The sequence below is a fragment of the Pteronotus mesoamericanus genome, unplaced genomic scaffold (genome assembly GCF_021234165.1).
Source record: "Pteronotus mesoamericanus isolate MK-2021 breed Mesoamerican mustached bat unplaced genomic scaffold, CSHL_Meso_final contig_20, whole genome shotgun sequence".
Lineage (NCBI taxonomy): Eukaryota > Metazoa > Chordata > Mammalia > Chiroptera > Mormoopidae > Pteronotus > Pteronotus mesoamericanus.
In genome coordinates, this window is record NW_026555085.1 from 2829091 (window position 1) to 2844329 (window position 15239).

Sequence of the window (15239 nt, forward strand, 5' to 3'; positions counted from 1 at the left end):
AGATAATACGATTAAAAAAATAGAGCAAATTATGTTAGATTTTCTACTATTAGCAGAAAGCATCTTTATTAAAATATTCATACCATATACTTTAATTTTACCTTATAATTTCATACCACAGGTCTCAAATAAAATGACATAACTCACTTCTTCATCTCAGAGAACAAAGCAAGAGTAAAATTGCAAAACTGGGTTTAAACGGAATTTGTCTCAAGTGCAGGCATATTGCAGATGTTATTATCAGCTTACTAAGTTCTGGCAGGATGATAACCTTTCACACAACTAATACACGATATAATTAAAATATGCATAAAATAATTTTTAAATTTGCTTGAAAATAAAATAGTTGTCTCTGACAGTAGAGAAATTGTGTTCAAACAACTATTCCTTTTAAATAAACTTCTGAATCATTTATCTATTCTTCAGATTTTAGATTCACATTTTAACTTATTCAAATGAAACACGAGCAGAACTCATCTTCTAACCACATTAGTTGACTTTCTCTGAAACCTGTCCAATTCGCTTATATTATTAAAGTCTATGGAATATAGAACTATATATTGATTTATAATTACAGTTTCATAATGCTTTATGCAAGGATCAAAAAGTTGCGATTTACTTTTTTAGCTTGTTTTCATTAATCCTCTTGCTTACTTGCTTTCATTATGTTTGTCAAGATCATTTCAATTGTTTCTTTTCAGTTTTTATGAATTATCTTTTAGAAATTTTGATTTAAACATTCTATTATATACAATATTTTAATGTTTCTCAAGATAAAATTATGAAATAAGATATATTTTAAAAGTCTACCTTTTATCTCTGACCTCATCAATCCTCATTTTACCCCACAGGCAACCATTTTTTAAAACTCTCCATTGTTTCTATTTACAAATATAGGTAGAGAGAGAGAGAATAGGTATAGCTATGTATTCCTATTATCCTCTATTTTATTAAAAACTTATGTCATATACTATGCAAACACTCCTGTTCCTTGCTCCAAACCCATTTTGAAGATTATTCCATAACAGAGTACTCTTATTTTCCCTCCCATTGCAGAATGTTTCATTGTTTGGATGGTATTTCAGTGGATTCCTACACTCCCCCATTTCTCAGCATTGTCTTTGATTTATGCTAAGATCTGATCCACACAGCAGTTTCCTGTGACAGCCATTCAGTTTGTCACACAATCTGGAGGGACTCAGAAGTCCAACTTTTCCACGAGTTGTGCTTTGTCCTAATGCCTCTGAGATCTATTTACCGATAAGGGTGCATCTTAAGGCAAAGAGGACTGATTTTTATCTGACAGAAAAAGACTGAAGTATTGAAGCCCACAATTAGTCTAATAAAAGGAGACTTCAAGAAGTACCCAGGTTTGTCCTGGCTGTGTAGCTCAGTTGGTTGGAGTATCATCTCAATACACCAATGTTGCTGTTTTGATCCCTGGTCAGGGCACATGCAAGAACCCTAGTACACTGTTGGTGGGAATGAAGACTGGTATGGCCACTGTGGAAAACAGTATGAAATTTCCTCAAAAAACTGAAGATGGTGCTGCCTTTTGATCCAGTGATCCCACTGCTGGGATTATACCCTAAGAATCCTGAAACACCAATTCAAAAGAACCCATGCACCCCAATGTTCATAGCAGCATCATTTACAGTAGCCAAGTACTGGAAACAGCCTAAGTGCCCATCAGTAAATGAGTGGATCAAAAAACTGTGGTACATTTACACAATGGATACTACACAGCAGAAAGAAAGAGCTCCTACTCTTCATGACGGCATGGATGGAACTGGAGAGCATTATGCTAAGTGAAATAAGCCAGGCAGTGAAAGACAAATACCATATGATTTCACCTATAGGTAGAACCTAATCAACAAAACAAATGAGCAAAATAGAACCAGAGACTTGGAAATAAAGAACAAACTGACAATGACCAGAGGGGAAGGGGGAGGAGGATAATGGGGGAAAGAAAGGGAAGGGGCAAGGAGCAGGAATAGAGAACCCATGGGCACAGACAATGGGTGGGGATTGACTGTGGGAGTGGGGAGGAAGCGGGTAGGGGTGATCGATAGGGAAAAAGGCAGGACAATTGTAACTGAACAACAATAAATTTTAAAAAGCAACAAATGAATGCATAAATAAGTGGAAAAACAAGTTGATATATGTTTCTTTCTCTTCCTTCCCCTCCCTCTCTAAAATCAGTAAGTTTTCAGAAATTATAAGCACCCAAGCCTAGACACTTTCTTTTAAAAAAAAAGACTGAAGAACATGATTATAAAAATTTTGAAGACATCACATCTGTGCAAGTGACCTGCATTTCCTTTACTTATTGTTTCCTTCCTGCGTTATATGCTGTGAAGGGAGTTGTGTGTTTGTCCTTGAGAAACAAGACGTAGGAGACCACCATGTACTGCAGGCTTTCTCCTGGCTCAGGGAAACATGCCTCATCACAGAGTGCAGAAAACTCATGAAAAAGCATGGAAGGAAACAAGGAAATCTTCCAGATCCCCATGTGACCAAACTTCAGGACTATAAATGAAAATTATTATGGTATTGTAATGAAATCCTCTCTTTCTCTTTTCTTTCCACTTCTTGTTCTTGAAGCCATATGAAGCAGATGATGTTCACTCCATATTTAATTGAGGAAAATTTTATAAAGAAATGTGGGCACAGGGTGAATTCAGGTGCACAGGAGACAGTAAGGGTTGAATACAAAGGGAGTGGAAAAGGAAGGAAGGTAAGAAAGCACTGCAGGGGATACTGGGACCTCCAGGTCAAGGGCAGGGGCTGAGGAGGCCAGCAGGGAGGGTATGTCCTGCAGGGTCACTGAACCTGGACGTAAGCAGATCCCGAGGAAGCGCTCTCTCTGTGGAGTAAGAGCCAAGTAGGAAAACTTTCCATGCTGCAAAGAAGCCGGGACAGAAGGTTCTTTCTTCCTGCAGTATCACCAGCGTCACCATTGGCACTTCAGCTCAGGAGTCCTGCAGACAGAGGGGAGTGCTGTTTCCAGACCTAGCCAACGAGCGGCTTTTTTCCCTCCCTCCAGGGCCTCCTGCTACAGCTCTAAACATAAGAAGAAGAAAAGTTCTCAGGTCACCCTGAGCCAAAGCTACTCTAGAGCAAGCCTCTTATTAAGTGGTGAGAAGCTTTGGTGTAAACTGCCTGACCTGAGGTCAGATCCAAAATCTTCCCGATTATTGCTGTCACCTCTACATTCTGCTCTAGGGAGACCGAATATGTCTTTAAAATATGATTAAAGAGCATTACCTGTTGGCTGAAGTCCAGAGTGTCCTGGGAAAGAGAAGGAAGATACAGACTTAAAAGACATGAAGGTAAACACAATGGCCCCTGCCCAGGACCACCTGACATTTCTCTAACCCCACAACCCACCTCACATGATACCAGAGTAGAGAGAGCAGAAGCTGAGAGCTGTGACCCATGAAGCTTCTGCCACACAAATCCAGTGCAAGTTTATGAACTATAGTGCCTGTTCCTTCATCTATTCCAGGATCTTGACCCAAACACCCATGCATGTTAACCCTTCTCTGACCTATATAGGCCATAATTCTTTACGTTTCAACCATAAGAAACCATGAACTATTTATTTCTGGGTTTCCAGGAAATTTGAGATCGACCAGGGAAAGGCTTTATACGGGGCCACTGATATACAGAGAACTAACTCGAGCAAAGTCACATTTCTTCTCCCATACAGTCTGTGGGAACTTCAGCTGCCAGCAGGTTCCTTACCTTTCTGATTCCTGCAGTAGATGAACAGCCCCGCCCCAAGGAAGAGCAGACCCAGGATGAAGCCCCCAACTCCACTCAGCATCTTGCTCTGTGCAGATTCAGACTGTGCCCCTGAGGGAAGAAACTGGTTTTAGTGATTTTTATCCCAAATCCAACTTCTCTGATTGAGACTCTGGGACTGGGAGCTTTGAGAGTGGGGAAGAGGCTTCCCTAGAAGAACCAGAACAATTGGCCATTTCTGGAAAAGAGACTTATAATCACACTGAGGAGACAGAGGGTCCAGGCACTGAACTCATTTAAACATCACGGCCCTGACATAAGGCCACTACTTCAATATCTGATGGATGCGGAGCCTGGGACTCAATAAGGTGGAGTCCTTGTCGAGGGTGACAGGGCTAAGGGACGGCAGAGCAGACTGAGCTCTCCCCGTGTCAGGAAGGTCCCTACGTTGTGGAGGATGTACCTCTGCTCAGATCTCATTGGACAATTTAGAGCAACAGTGCAGAAGTACCAGCCCAGCCCAAGGCAGGGGACTGGTGCCCAGGACTAAGGAGGAACATGACCTGTGACATCGTGGGAAAGTTCATAAGGACAACCTCTCTTTTGACTGCCAAGAGCAATGGCCTCCCTAAGAACTCTAAGTATTTATAGAGTATTAATTATCACAGGGATATTACCCTCAGTGACCTGGGCTGAAGGAGAGAACACGAGCAAATAAAAACATGGTGTGGGGAGGGAGAACCCTGATGCTCAGGGATAAGCAAAGTCCCTATGGTGGGTGAGGCCTGTGTGAGGTCAGAACACTTCTCACTCCATTCCACGGTGAGAGGGCTCGTCCGGCTTGGGTGCTCCACTTGGCAGGTGTAGACCTCTCCGCCCTGGGGAACTGTTTCCAGCATCACCAGGATCTGGAAGGTCCAGTCTCCATTCCGGATCAGGCCTGTGGAGATGACCCCAGCCTCTTCTTCCTGGCCGTTCCGCAACCACCGGACTTCAATGCGGCCCGGATAGAAACCGTTCACAGAGCAGACCAGGAGGTTGTGGTGCTGCAGCCGCTGGGTCTTTGCAGGATACACAGTCACTGTAGGCTCCGCTAGGAGAGAAAAGGTGGGGGGAACATCAGGGACACAGAGGAAGGCTACCTCGGTTGGCTGCCCTTCAGCCTCAGGCAGGCCTCCCTCAGAGCTGGCCTTGCGGCCCAGCAGGCGTTAGCGCCATGAGCCATGGATCTATTCCTACAGCACTGGCCCAGCAGATCCAAGAGAGGTGGAGGAAATTTGTGGGGGTTTTTAATACCTTGAAGCAGTTATTCATTGTTGAATTGAAGCATTTACAACTATTTTCAAGGCATATAACGTATTAATTAAAAGTGTGACTTCTAGAGTGCAGCTGCTTGAGGTCAAATCCAGGCTCTGCCTCTTACTGGTTGCTTCTAGGAGAATTTTTACATTCATCTGTGCCTGAGCTTTCTTACCTATAAAGGGGGGCAATAATACTAACTTACCTCTTAAGGATATATGAGGATCAATGGATTTAAAATATGTAGAACAATGACTGGAACTTAGCCATCAACATATGTTTGCTATTTATTACCCTTCTCCACTTGGAGAGAAAACATAGTTCAAAGCAGTGTGGATAAACCGGGGAACAGCTTGGGGAAGGTGGGGACACAGGGTATGAAATCCTGGGAATGCAACCCTCGCACCTGAGAACATCACAGATCCTGTTCTACCTGGGAAGCAGGAAAGACACAGGTGATTCTGAGTCCCCAGAAAAGCAAGAGTCCTGAAGGAGAGGGGAAGGAGCAAGGAAAGCCATTCATTTAAAAATTCTTACAATTACCCTGGCTGGTGTGGCTCTGTGGGCTGAGTGCCAGCCTGCGAACCAAAGGGTCACTGGTTCAATTTCCAGTCAGGGCACATGCCTGGGTTGCAGGCCAGGTCCCCAGTGGGGGGCACATGAAAGGCAACCACACACTGATGTTTCTCTCCCTTTCTTTCTCCCTCTCTTCCCCTTTCTCTAAAAATAAATAAATAAAATCTTTTAAAAAATTCTTATAATTACACTCAGTTGAGCAAGCCTCCTCCTTTTCAAAAGAAGCATATCTATTATTGGAATTGTTACCATTTTATAATTATATATTTTTTATTTCTCTTTTTAAGTTGACATTTGAGCTCAGGGTAGGGACCGGGACTCATTAATATGTGTGCTTCCTGCCTGAGATCAAGCTTAATAAATACAGTGGAGGAGGAGGTGGAGCAAGGAGGTAGAGAGGAAGAAAGAGGAGGAGGAAGAAAAGGAGGAGAAGAAACCTGGGAAAAAACATTTTTACAATAGTACAAACTGGTAAATTTAAAATTAATAGTAAAGCATTGTTAACTTTGCAGTACATTTCATTACATTAAAGATGTCTAAATTCTAAATACAGAAAGTCATAAAGCAGAAACAAAATACATACCAGGAACTGGAAAAACTGATGAATCAAACATTGGCAAAGTGTTCACCTTACTGCATAGGGAACCCATAAAATCACTGAGAAAAACACCAGGCCCCCAGAGATGATAGACAATAAAATCAAAGAAGTGTAAATTAAAAATAAAAACAAATAAAATTTCAACTATTTGGTAATATTGAAAACATTCAGAATGTGAGATAAGTTGTCACAACTATGAAAAGATAATGTGTAACTACTTAAATATTGTACTATTAGCATTATAAAAATAGTAACATCCATATGTTAGCTAACAAAATTGTAATTGAAAATTTACAATCATTTACAAAATTGTAAATTTTCATTCATCTTGTTACCTAACAAAGGTAATAAAATTGTAAATTTTCATTCATTTTGTTTCCTAACATCCATATGTAATGGTAACAAAATTACATCCATATGTAATTTAGGTAACAAAATTGTAATTGTAATTTACAATCATTTCAACCACATAAAAATATGTACACTAAAGAAAAAAAGCAAGAAAGACCTGAAAGAAGCCTCAGGGAGATCAGAGGTGCCTCAGAGGCCCCCGACCCCTCAAAACTTAGCCTGATCCTTCTTCTCAAGGAAATGCTTACGCAACAAACACATGACCCTGTGCCGGGGGTTCAGGGTTCAGACGGGTTTGGCCAAGACAGGTGGTGACTCCCCTCCTCACATCTCCCCGACCTTTGCCCGCCTTCCCTCTGCTGCCCGCGACCTTCGCCACAACTGGACAGCACAGTCGGGGTCCCTGACACAGGCCACCATCGCACTGCGTCCCCCGACCCCGACCGGGCCCTCACAGGCCCCCTCACACCTGGGTCTCTCACAGTCACACACACACACACACACACACACACACGCACACGCACACGCACACGCACACGCGCACACACCCCGCCCCCCGCCGCGCTCACTTTGCCGATGCACCAGGAATCCATCCGACACCCCGTAGTTGTATCTGCAGAACGTGTCCACCGCGGCCCGCGCCCGCTCCAGGTCGTCCTTGTTCCGGTTCCAGCTCTCGGCGTCCGGCCGCCCCAGCTCGGTCACCGCGACGTACTCCCCCACGTCGCTGTCGAAGCGCGCGTCCTCCTTCCCGTTGTAGATGTGTCTGTGCAGGTACCGCACCCGCTCCGTCCCGTTGAAGAAGTGACACTCGGCCGTACCCTGCTGCAAGAAATGTGCTGTGGGGACAGGAACGGGAGGTCACACGGGTTAGAGACTGACAGCGACGCAGCCCAAGGCGGGCACCCTGCCTGCCAGCACCCACAGGCCCCCTCTCCTCTGGGGCCGGAGGGCAGAGGAGACCCCTCGGCTCCTCAGCCCCGGGGGGCCCACTCGACTCCCCTGCGGGGCTGCAGGACTCCCTGCGGGGCGAGGGTCTGCGCCGTCACCCCCTCCTCCGAGAGACCGCCACTCCCCCTCCTCTCGCCCCACAGCACCGCCCCGTCCGCTTCCTTAAGCACCTCCGCCTCGGCCTGTGACCTCTCGGTGGGTGGGACCCCGTGCCAGGCCCTGCGCCCCGGGGAACCCGGAGAAGGAAACGGGCAGCTCCCCGCCGTCGGGAGCTCCCCCGGTCAGGACCGGACCCCAGGAGCGTTCAGACAGGAGTGAGAGCTGTCGGGAGGAAAGTGCGGAGCGAAGAGAATAATGACAGGACCGGAATTACCTCCGGGAGACAAGAGGTGGCCTCTGAGTGACCCTGAACCTGTGGCAAGAAGGTTGAGTCGGTGGGAGCTGGAGGAAGACGGGCGTGAGTATAGGTTTGGGGACCGGAGGCACAGGGCAGGGAAAGGCGGCACCCCGAGCCAGAGCCGGAAAGAGGCCGCGAACTTCCTCCCGCAGCCGCAGGCGGAGGGTTCGCGGAGGAGGCCGGGGGAGAGGGCGGAGGCGGAGACGGGGCTGCGGCGGTGGGCGGACGCGTGCGGGGAGCCTGCGGGCGAGCGAGGCTGGGACTCGGTGCCGAACGGAACGGGAACCTACTGACCAGTCGGACGGAGCTTAAACCTTCCTCCCAATAGGCGCGCAACTCCCTTCTGCATTTCCAAATCTAGAAAGCTCAGAAAACCAGAAGAATAAACCGATGGTCCAACGTGAGAGGAATAAACGGAGGCTTCTGATCTCATCAATAGTGTGGAAAGTAGAATTACTGCAGAAATTTGAGACATGTTACTGAAAAAGTTTTGTGACTTGAAAAGACAAGTTGTTGAAAGTTAGAGATGTGATGATCAAGAACCCATGGAACTTTGAAAAACATTGCATAAGGCAAACAGTAAAAATGAGGATTTTAAACTTCCATCGATTGAATGGATTTAACAAGAAAATGGTGAAATTTGTATAACGTTCTGGGTTTTGTTTTGTTTTGTTTTTGTAATGAGCTAAAAATAAACCATGAAGAACTGAATTGGAAGGTGAGTGTGTGTGTATAAATTTTGAGTCCAGAATTTTTAGAAACAGCGAGTATAAAGCAGTGTTCTCAACCTCAACACTATTGACATTTTGGACCAGATAATGCTTTGTGGTTGGGGTGGGTGGGCTGTAAACAGCATCCCTGGCCTCTCTACCCACTAGTTGTCAGAAGAAACCCCCAGGGTAACAACCAGACAAGGCCCAGATACTATCACATGTTCGGGGGTGGGAAGAAGGGGCAGGGGTGGTGAACCTTCACAGGGTGAGCTCCACCGCTGTGAACCAGCTGAAAAATCAGTAGTGAAAAAGTCGTGTGAATTATGGAGCAGCTGAGAATTACATACAAAGTTCTATCAGTATTTTATCTGTTGAAAATCTTGGTCCTGTATGAAATTTGTATCTTTTTGGCAATCTAGCCCCAGTGCACAGTAAATTTTTTAGCAAAATTTTGTTCAGACCAAGGTTTACCTATTTCTTTGCCTTGCCAGCCAATCACTAAGTCATACAATTTATCCTTCACATCATCTTCTGTCTTAATTTCTCTGCCACTGGCCCACCACTTATCTACAGTAGAAAACTAGCCACAGCCATTTGATTCCTGCTCAATGTCCCAGCTAATACATTTTCTAACTGCCTTCTGCTCCCAGTAATACCAGGAGACATCAAATGACCAGCCTCAGCCAGATGTGGAACTCTCATTTTCACAGTCAGTTCCCTTCAGAAGGGGAGAAACTAGGATGACATTGTCATATAGAGCATTTACAAAAATGAGCAGATCCCCAGACTCTGAGTAGAGAGCTTCACTTAGAAATGATGGCAGAGGGGAGGGCACGCTGGTCAGACCAGGTCTATTCACACATCCTCTAGTGCCTTCTCGACACATGAGAAAGCTGAAAAATAAAAATGTGTGAAGTTGCTCTTCATTGTAGCCTGTATGGTTAGCACTGTTGGTCCTTGTTCACTGCCCAACTTAAGGTTTCCAAATATAGTGAATAAAAATACAGAGTGCCCAGTTAAGTTTGGATTTCAGATAAATAATTACAGGTTCCCTGAAATTCAAACATAATTGGGCATCTAGTATTTTATGTGCCAACCCTAGCCCAATTTGCTAATAAAATTTCTGAAAAAGGAGTGTATTTAATATTTCTTTGTGTTCTTCCTCACATGCCCATGATAGTCTGCACATAGTATGAGCTCATATGGAATCTTTAAAATTATAAATGCAAAATGAATGTGTTTCTCCTATACATTGGAACTAGCAGCCCTTGCAGCTGTCTGCCCTCAACCCTACGACACACACTGGCACATGTGAACATCAGAGATTTCATCAGTAATTTAGACTAAACCAAGCCACTGTTCCCTAGTGGTGGTTAGAAGTTCAAATTTTAGAATTAGAAAATCTACATTTGAACATTAGTTCTTCCACTTGGGTCAGATTTTAACATCCATGAGCCTTTTTTTTTTTTTATCTCTAAAATAGATTTAATGATAGTATATTCCACACAGGGTATTGTTAAGTGTGAAATTAAATAGTGCTGATCATATAATAATTACTAAAATACATTGCTATTTTAATTCTTATAATCCCTATGAATGCAAACTCACAAGATCTTTTTATTTTTTAATTTCCTAAAGCAAATGATATCTTCATCATCATTTGGCAATTGTCTTTAATTAATTTTATCACTAAATAGCATTTTGAACACATAAGGGCAGAAATTTGGTTTATGTATAATAATGGGACATATATGAACAATGTGAGTTATGCTGACATAGAAGAGAGAAACTTTCTAGATACTGAGAGACTATATAATCTGGGTTCTACAACTATGTGACTCTTGGTAATTTATTTAAACTTTGAATTTAAATTCCATAGATTATTACACTTTTAATTACTGCAGATAAGGTAAGATAGTTTTGAAAATTACACACCCTGGTTGGTGTAGCTCAGTGGGTTGAGTGCCAGTCTGCAAACCAAAGGGTTGCTGGTTCGATTCCCAGTTGGGGCATATGCCTGGGTTGCAGACCAGGTCCCCAGTAGGGGGCACTTGAGAGGCAAGCACACACTGATGCTTCTCTTCCTCCCTTTCTCCCATCCTTCCCCTCTCTAAAAATATATAAATAAAATCTTTAAATAAAGATAGGATAGTTATGAGATACAAACATACTCAAATTTATAAGCTTGATACATAGTAACTGCAAAATGTTATGATGCTCCATGTTGATGAGACCAGATTTGTTTTGTTGATGACTCTGTCCTCATTATCTTGGGTGATAACTGATCTATTTTAAGTCACTAATAAATATTGGCTGTGTAACTGATGGCTTCTTGCATAACCAGTCACACCTGTATTCAAGATCACTCTAGCGGTTCCTTGCTGCTGACTGAACATCTCTGGTTCTCACATCCTTCCAGCTTCTTTTCAGTCTCTTTTATTCTTGTGCTTTAGGTCCAGGTGACTCCCTGATCCTAGAGCACAGTCTCACCTGAGGTCAGCTACTCAAAAGAGTCACCTGTAATCCATCCTTCATACCTTCAGTTCCCTTTCTTGAAATGGTCCAACCAAGTTTCCATCTTGTACAATTCGCTGACTATACACATCATATCTGCTAAACCCAGTGCTCACTCCTCTGCATGTTCTCGCTTCCCCACCTGCTAGTGGTTCTCACCACACCTGGCCACTCCTCACTCTGGGAAAATTGGCTTCCCTTCACCTCCATGCACCGCACGCTCTCGGTTTTCCTCAACAGCACTGGCACCCCTTCTCAGTCCCCTCGGCTGACGCAGTGGGCCTCGGTCCTCTGGGCTCAGCCCGTCCCATCTTCTCGTCTGCTTCACACCCTCGCTCCCTCACTGTGTGACCTCCTCCACTTTCCTGGACTTTAACACAGCGCATGTCTCAATGACACCAACATATACACCTCCAGCCCTGGCCAGTCCCTGGACTCCAGGCACCTGTATTCAACTGACCCCTTGACAGATTCACATAAATTTAAAAAAGTCATTTTGAACTTAAACAAAATATTTATCCCTTATCACCCACTTCAAATTATTTTCTTCTACAGTTTTCCCTATCTTGATAAACAGCACCACCAAGTTTATTCAAATTACTTAAGACAAATCCTTACAGATAAGCTTGATTTTGTGCTCCTCCCCCATTTTGTCCATTTAGAAGGCATGCAAACATCTACCCCAAATCTTCTCACCTTACCTTTACCACTGTCTTTGTCACTGCCACGCAGAATGAAGCCCCAAGCACGCCTTCCCTGGAGAACGCGTCCATGCTCCTAACAGCCTCCCTGACTCCACTCTAAACCCCTGCAACTCAGTCTCCACATGGCGGCTAGAGGTATTTTTTTTAAAAAACAAATATAAGTGGACTCTCCTTGTAACCCTCCAGTAGTTCACCTATCTCTTCAGCTAAAATTCGGATTTCCTACCACGGCCATCAGGGCCCAGTATCATTTGTCTCCCCCTCCTCCCCCCTCTTCCTATGTCAATGTCACCCCCGGCTTCCCCGCTGTGCCTCAGCCACACAGGCCTTCTTTTTGTCCCTTAAACATGGCAAACGTGTTCCCACCCTTTGGCCTTTCCCTGTTCCTTCCCTGGAATGCTTGTCCCTTAGATCTTTACACAGTGGCTTCTCTCATCATTCAAGTCACAACAAAACATCATTTTCTTAGGGACAGCTCCCTAACCACTTCAACTGGAGTCAGGTAAATTTGATTTTCTCTGTCCCATAACCCTGGTGTATTATTTTTCAGAGCAATTATTGCTCTCTGAACTTTTTTTTATTTCTTAAATATTTATTGGGTTATTGTCTTTCTCCTCAGACATTAGCTAAGTTCTATGATAATAGGAGACTTTCTACTATATTCAAGCAAGAGTCCCTGAGCTTAGAACAGAATCCATTGAATAACAGTTGCTCAGATAAATATCTGTGACCAAAGTGAATGGACCCGGGTTCTGGAAGTTGATCATTGTGGGGATCCTGGAAAGCAGAGCAGCTCAAGCTCCTACACACTCTTTTATTTGGATGACACATTATATGCCTTCTACTTTCTGTGAGAAATCCAAACAAACTTTTTTCTCTTTCTATTGCTAGAAGAAACTTTCACCAGTAAGAAAAGGGTGACCTTTTTAAAAAGGGAAAATATGACTACATTTTTTTATCTTGTCTATGGATCTGTTCCAGTGCTGAGGGTGTGTGTGAACTTTGGGATCCCTGGAATAGTGATGGCATAGCCAGGGAAAGAGTAGGGAGGGACCGGAAGTAGAGGTAACCAAGCGTGGCTAATGGAGGAAAACAGAGGGCAGGATGAATGCACCTGTGACATTCGGGGCCAAGACTCCAGGAGACTTGACTTGATTATTGACTTTCAGCCCCATGGGATGTAAGCAGCCTTCACACTCTATACTCCTGCTCAGGGTGTACAATTTGAACCTATGAAATTGCTAATATTTGAATATTTTTAACTTAAAAAAGAGAATTTCATACAATTTATCTCTAGTTGAATCCCTACATGTGGACTCAGGCCAGGGAAGGGGAGGTGTGAGAGGAACTGATAGTATAGAAAGGTTCAAGACAGATTCATAATGAACACTAACCTGGCCAGATGCTCCTTATCTGTAGGGCCATTCCAAGTACCAAGACTCTCTGCTTCAGCTCCAGGGGGGTTCCCACAAGAGGAATAGAGAGCACTAACCCCAACTTGTGTGAGAGAACCTCCATTATAGGGACACAGGCCTTATAAACATAGAGGTTCAGGGAGAAAGGAAAGGAGAAAGTGGGGGAGGCCCTTTGATGCACCCTCACATATTAGAGAGAGGCACCCACATCACAGATTCTGTAGAGGACATAAAATGGGATTTTCTAGCAGAGACCATTCTAATTTCTTTTGACTTCCTATAAAATTTCAGAAAAAAATTTCTCTTTTTGGGATAATTCAATGTAATAAATGCAACCATTGGATAGAAATTACTTTGAAATCATTGTTTCTAAATCCTCTCAAGACCCTGAGGGAATAGAATACAAGGCTTTACTGGAGGAGAGTTGAGAAGAAACGACCTATATAAATGGAGCCCCCTACAAAGCTCTGGTAGAGGGCGAGCACCCAGGCTCCTTTTGCTGTGGAAAGAATTGGGGATCCATATGATAAAGAGGGGTGGTCACTGAAGAAAATGTCATGGTTTTCTAAGGGACATGGCCTGGACAGAGTGACAAAGCTAACCCTTTCCTTCTCTCACCCCACTGTAGCTTACCCATGAGGTATGCACTTACGTGGTGTGTCCCTGGCCCAAACCAGGAGAGGGCTCAGCACCGTCAGTAGCACCGTCAGAGCTGCCATCCAGGAGCCTCGGGGGAAGCACAGACGCACCATGCTGGAGAACAGAGAGGGCAGGGCGCAGAGAGCAGGCAAGTCTCACTCAGTGATGCCTATGACCCTTCTCCACCCACAGCCAAATAATACCAACCAAGGAACTCATTTCTTTGTTCCTGGATTGGGTAATTTCATTGTTGAGAGCCAATCAGCATGAGAGGTGAACGGTGTCATTAATCGCTGGTCAGAGATTTTGTTTGAAGGTCCTCTTCTGAAAATTAGAATTTCCTGCATTAAAAAGATTCTTTTAATTTAGTACTTTAAAGGTTTGATTCAGTTGTATCAGAAACATTTTATCGGGCCTCTATTAGGAGCCAATTCTGTGTTGGTCAATGATGTGTGTACAAGTTGGAGCCTTTTAGGACTATTCATTTCTCACACTTGCAGACAGAGCCACTTTGACGAATGTATGGATGAGTGTGTTTAGAAGTTTAAGGAATGGAGGAAAGATGATTGTAAGTTAGTAGACCCTCAATTTTGTCTTTATTGTACCACAACTAAGTGTTATAGATTTGGGGAAATTATTTAATTTCTCACAATTGAAGTCACTGTGATCTTTCAGGTGTTTTAATTTTGGACAACGCTGTGATTCTGTGGACACCTCAAGGAGCAGCTTCCCCTAGTAACTGATGATATGACAGACTTACAGCCATTGATTGGAGAATATAATCTGTACCTCTTTATAGGGAGGAATGTCTCTGACTAAAGGAAATTGAATGTTGTTCAACAATTTAATCTGAGTGAAAAGGTTTTTCAGGTTCATCTCTGGATACTGTCGTTGAGCTTAGTGACACCTGCTGAATACACATGGAGAGAGGGGCTTAAAGGAGGCAAACTATGTGGGACAGAGGGAAAGCACCTTTGAATAGCATGTAACCCAATAATGTGGTAAGGCCAACTGCCCAAAACAAAGTATCCATGGAACTGAAAGATTGAGAAAGGACTCAAAGTCAGCCTTTGATACAATCTGCTTTAGAATAAATAATATTCTATGTGGGAAAGAAGTCCAATGCCTTACTCTTTGTCCCCATTATGATTTTTCATTTTCTTAAGGACATATCCCCTTCTTTATTCAACTTCTCTTGCTTTTTCTAAGAAAAGTTAAAAAAAAGACTGTTAATAAAATTGTTATACAGTGTTCAGGAAATGAAACACTGTGGAAAAACAAGAAATTATATCCTTTGATGTAATGATATAATTTTAAATGTATAATTCTATTTTA

The 15239-nt window shown here is 43.5% G+C and overlaps 1 protein-coding gene across 1 annotated transcript; it reads right to left on the reverse strand.

Moving 5' to 3' along the window:
• Window positions 1-2944: 2944 nt before the first annotated feature.
• On the reverse strand, window positions 2945-14096 carry LOC129067351 (DLA class II histocompatibility antigen, DR-1 beta chain). Its single transcript, XM_054569172.1, has 6 exons — window positions 13918-14096; window positions 7141-7410; window positions 4559-4840; window positions 3748-3858; window positions 3268-3291; window positions 2945-2981 (listed from the first exon to the last, which is right to left on the reverse strand). The coding sequence occupies exons 1-6, from the start codon at window positions 14015-14017 to the stop codon at window positions 2968-2970; spliced, it is 801 nt and encodes a 266-aa protein (XP_054425147.1). The 5' UTR covers window positions 14018-14096; the 3' UTR covers window positions 2945-2967.
• Between the last annotated feature and the right edge of the window lie 1143 nt (window positions 14097-15239).

Bases quoted from the DNA above. Each gene is read 5' to 3' on its own strand.
- LOC129067351 (XM_054569172.1), bottom strand. From the start codon at position 14,017: ATGGTGCGTCTGTGCTTCCCCCGAGGCTCCTGGATGGCAGCTCTGACG. The intron at 4,841-7,140 runs GTGAGCGCGGCG...TTTCTCTCCTAG, and splicing joins ATTCCTGGTGCATCGGCAAA to CGGAGCCTACAGTGACTGTG. The intron at 3,292-3,747 runs GTAAGGAACCTG...TCTCTTTCCCAG, and splicing joins CTACTGCAGGAATCAGAAAG to GACACTCTGGACTTCAGCCA.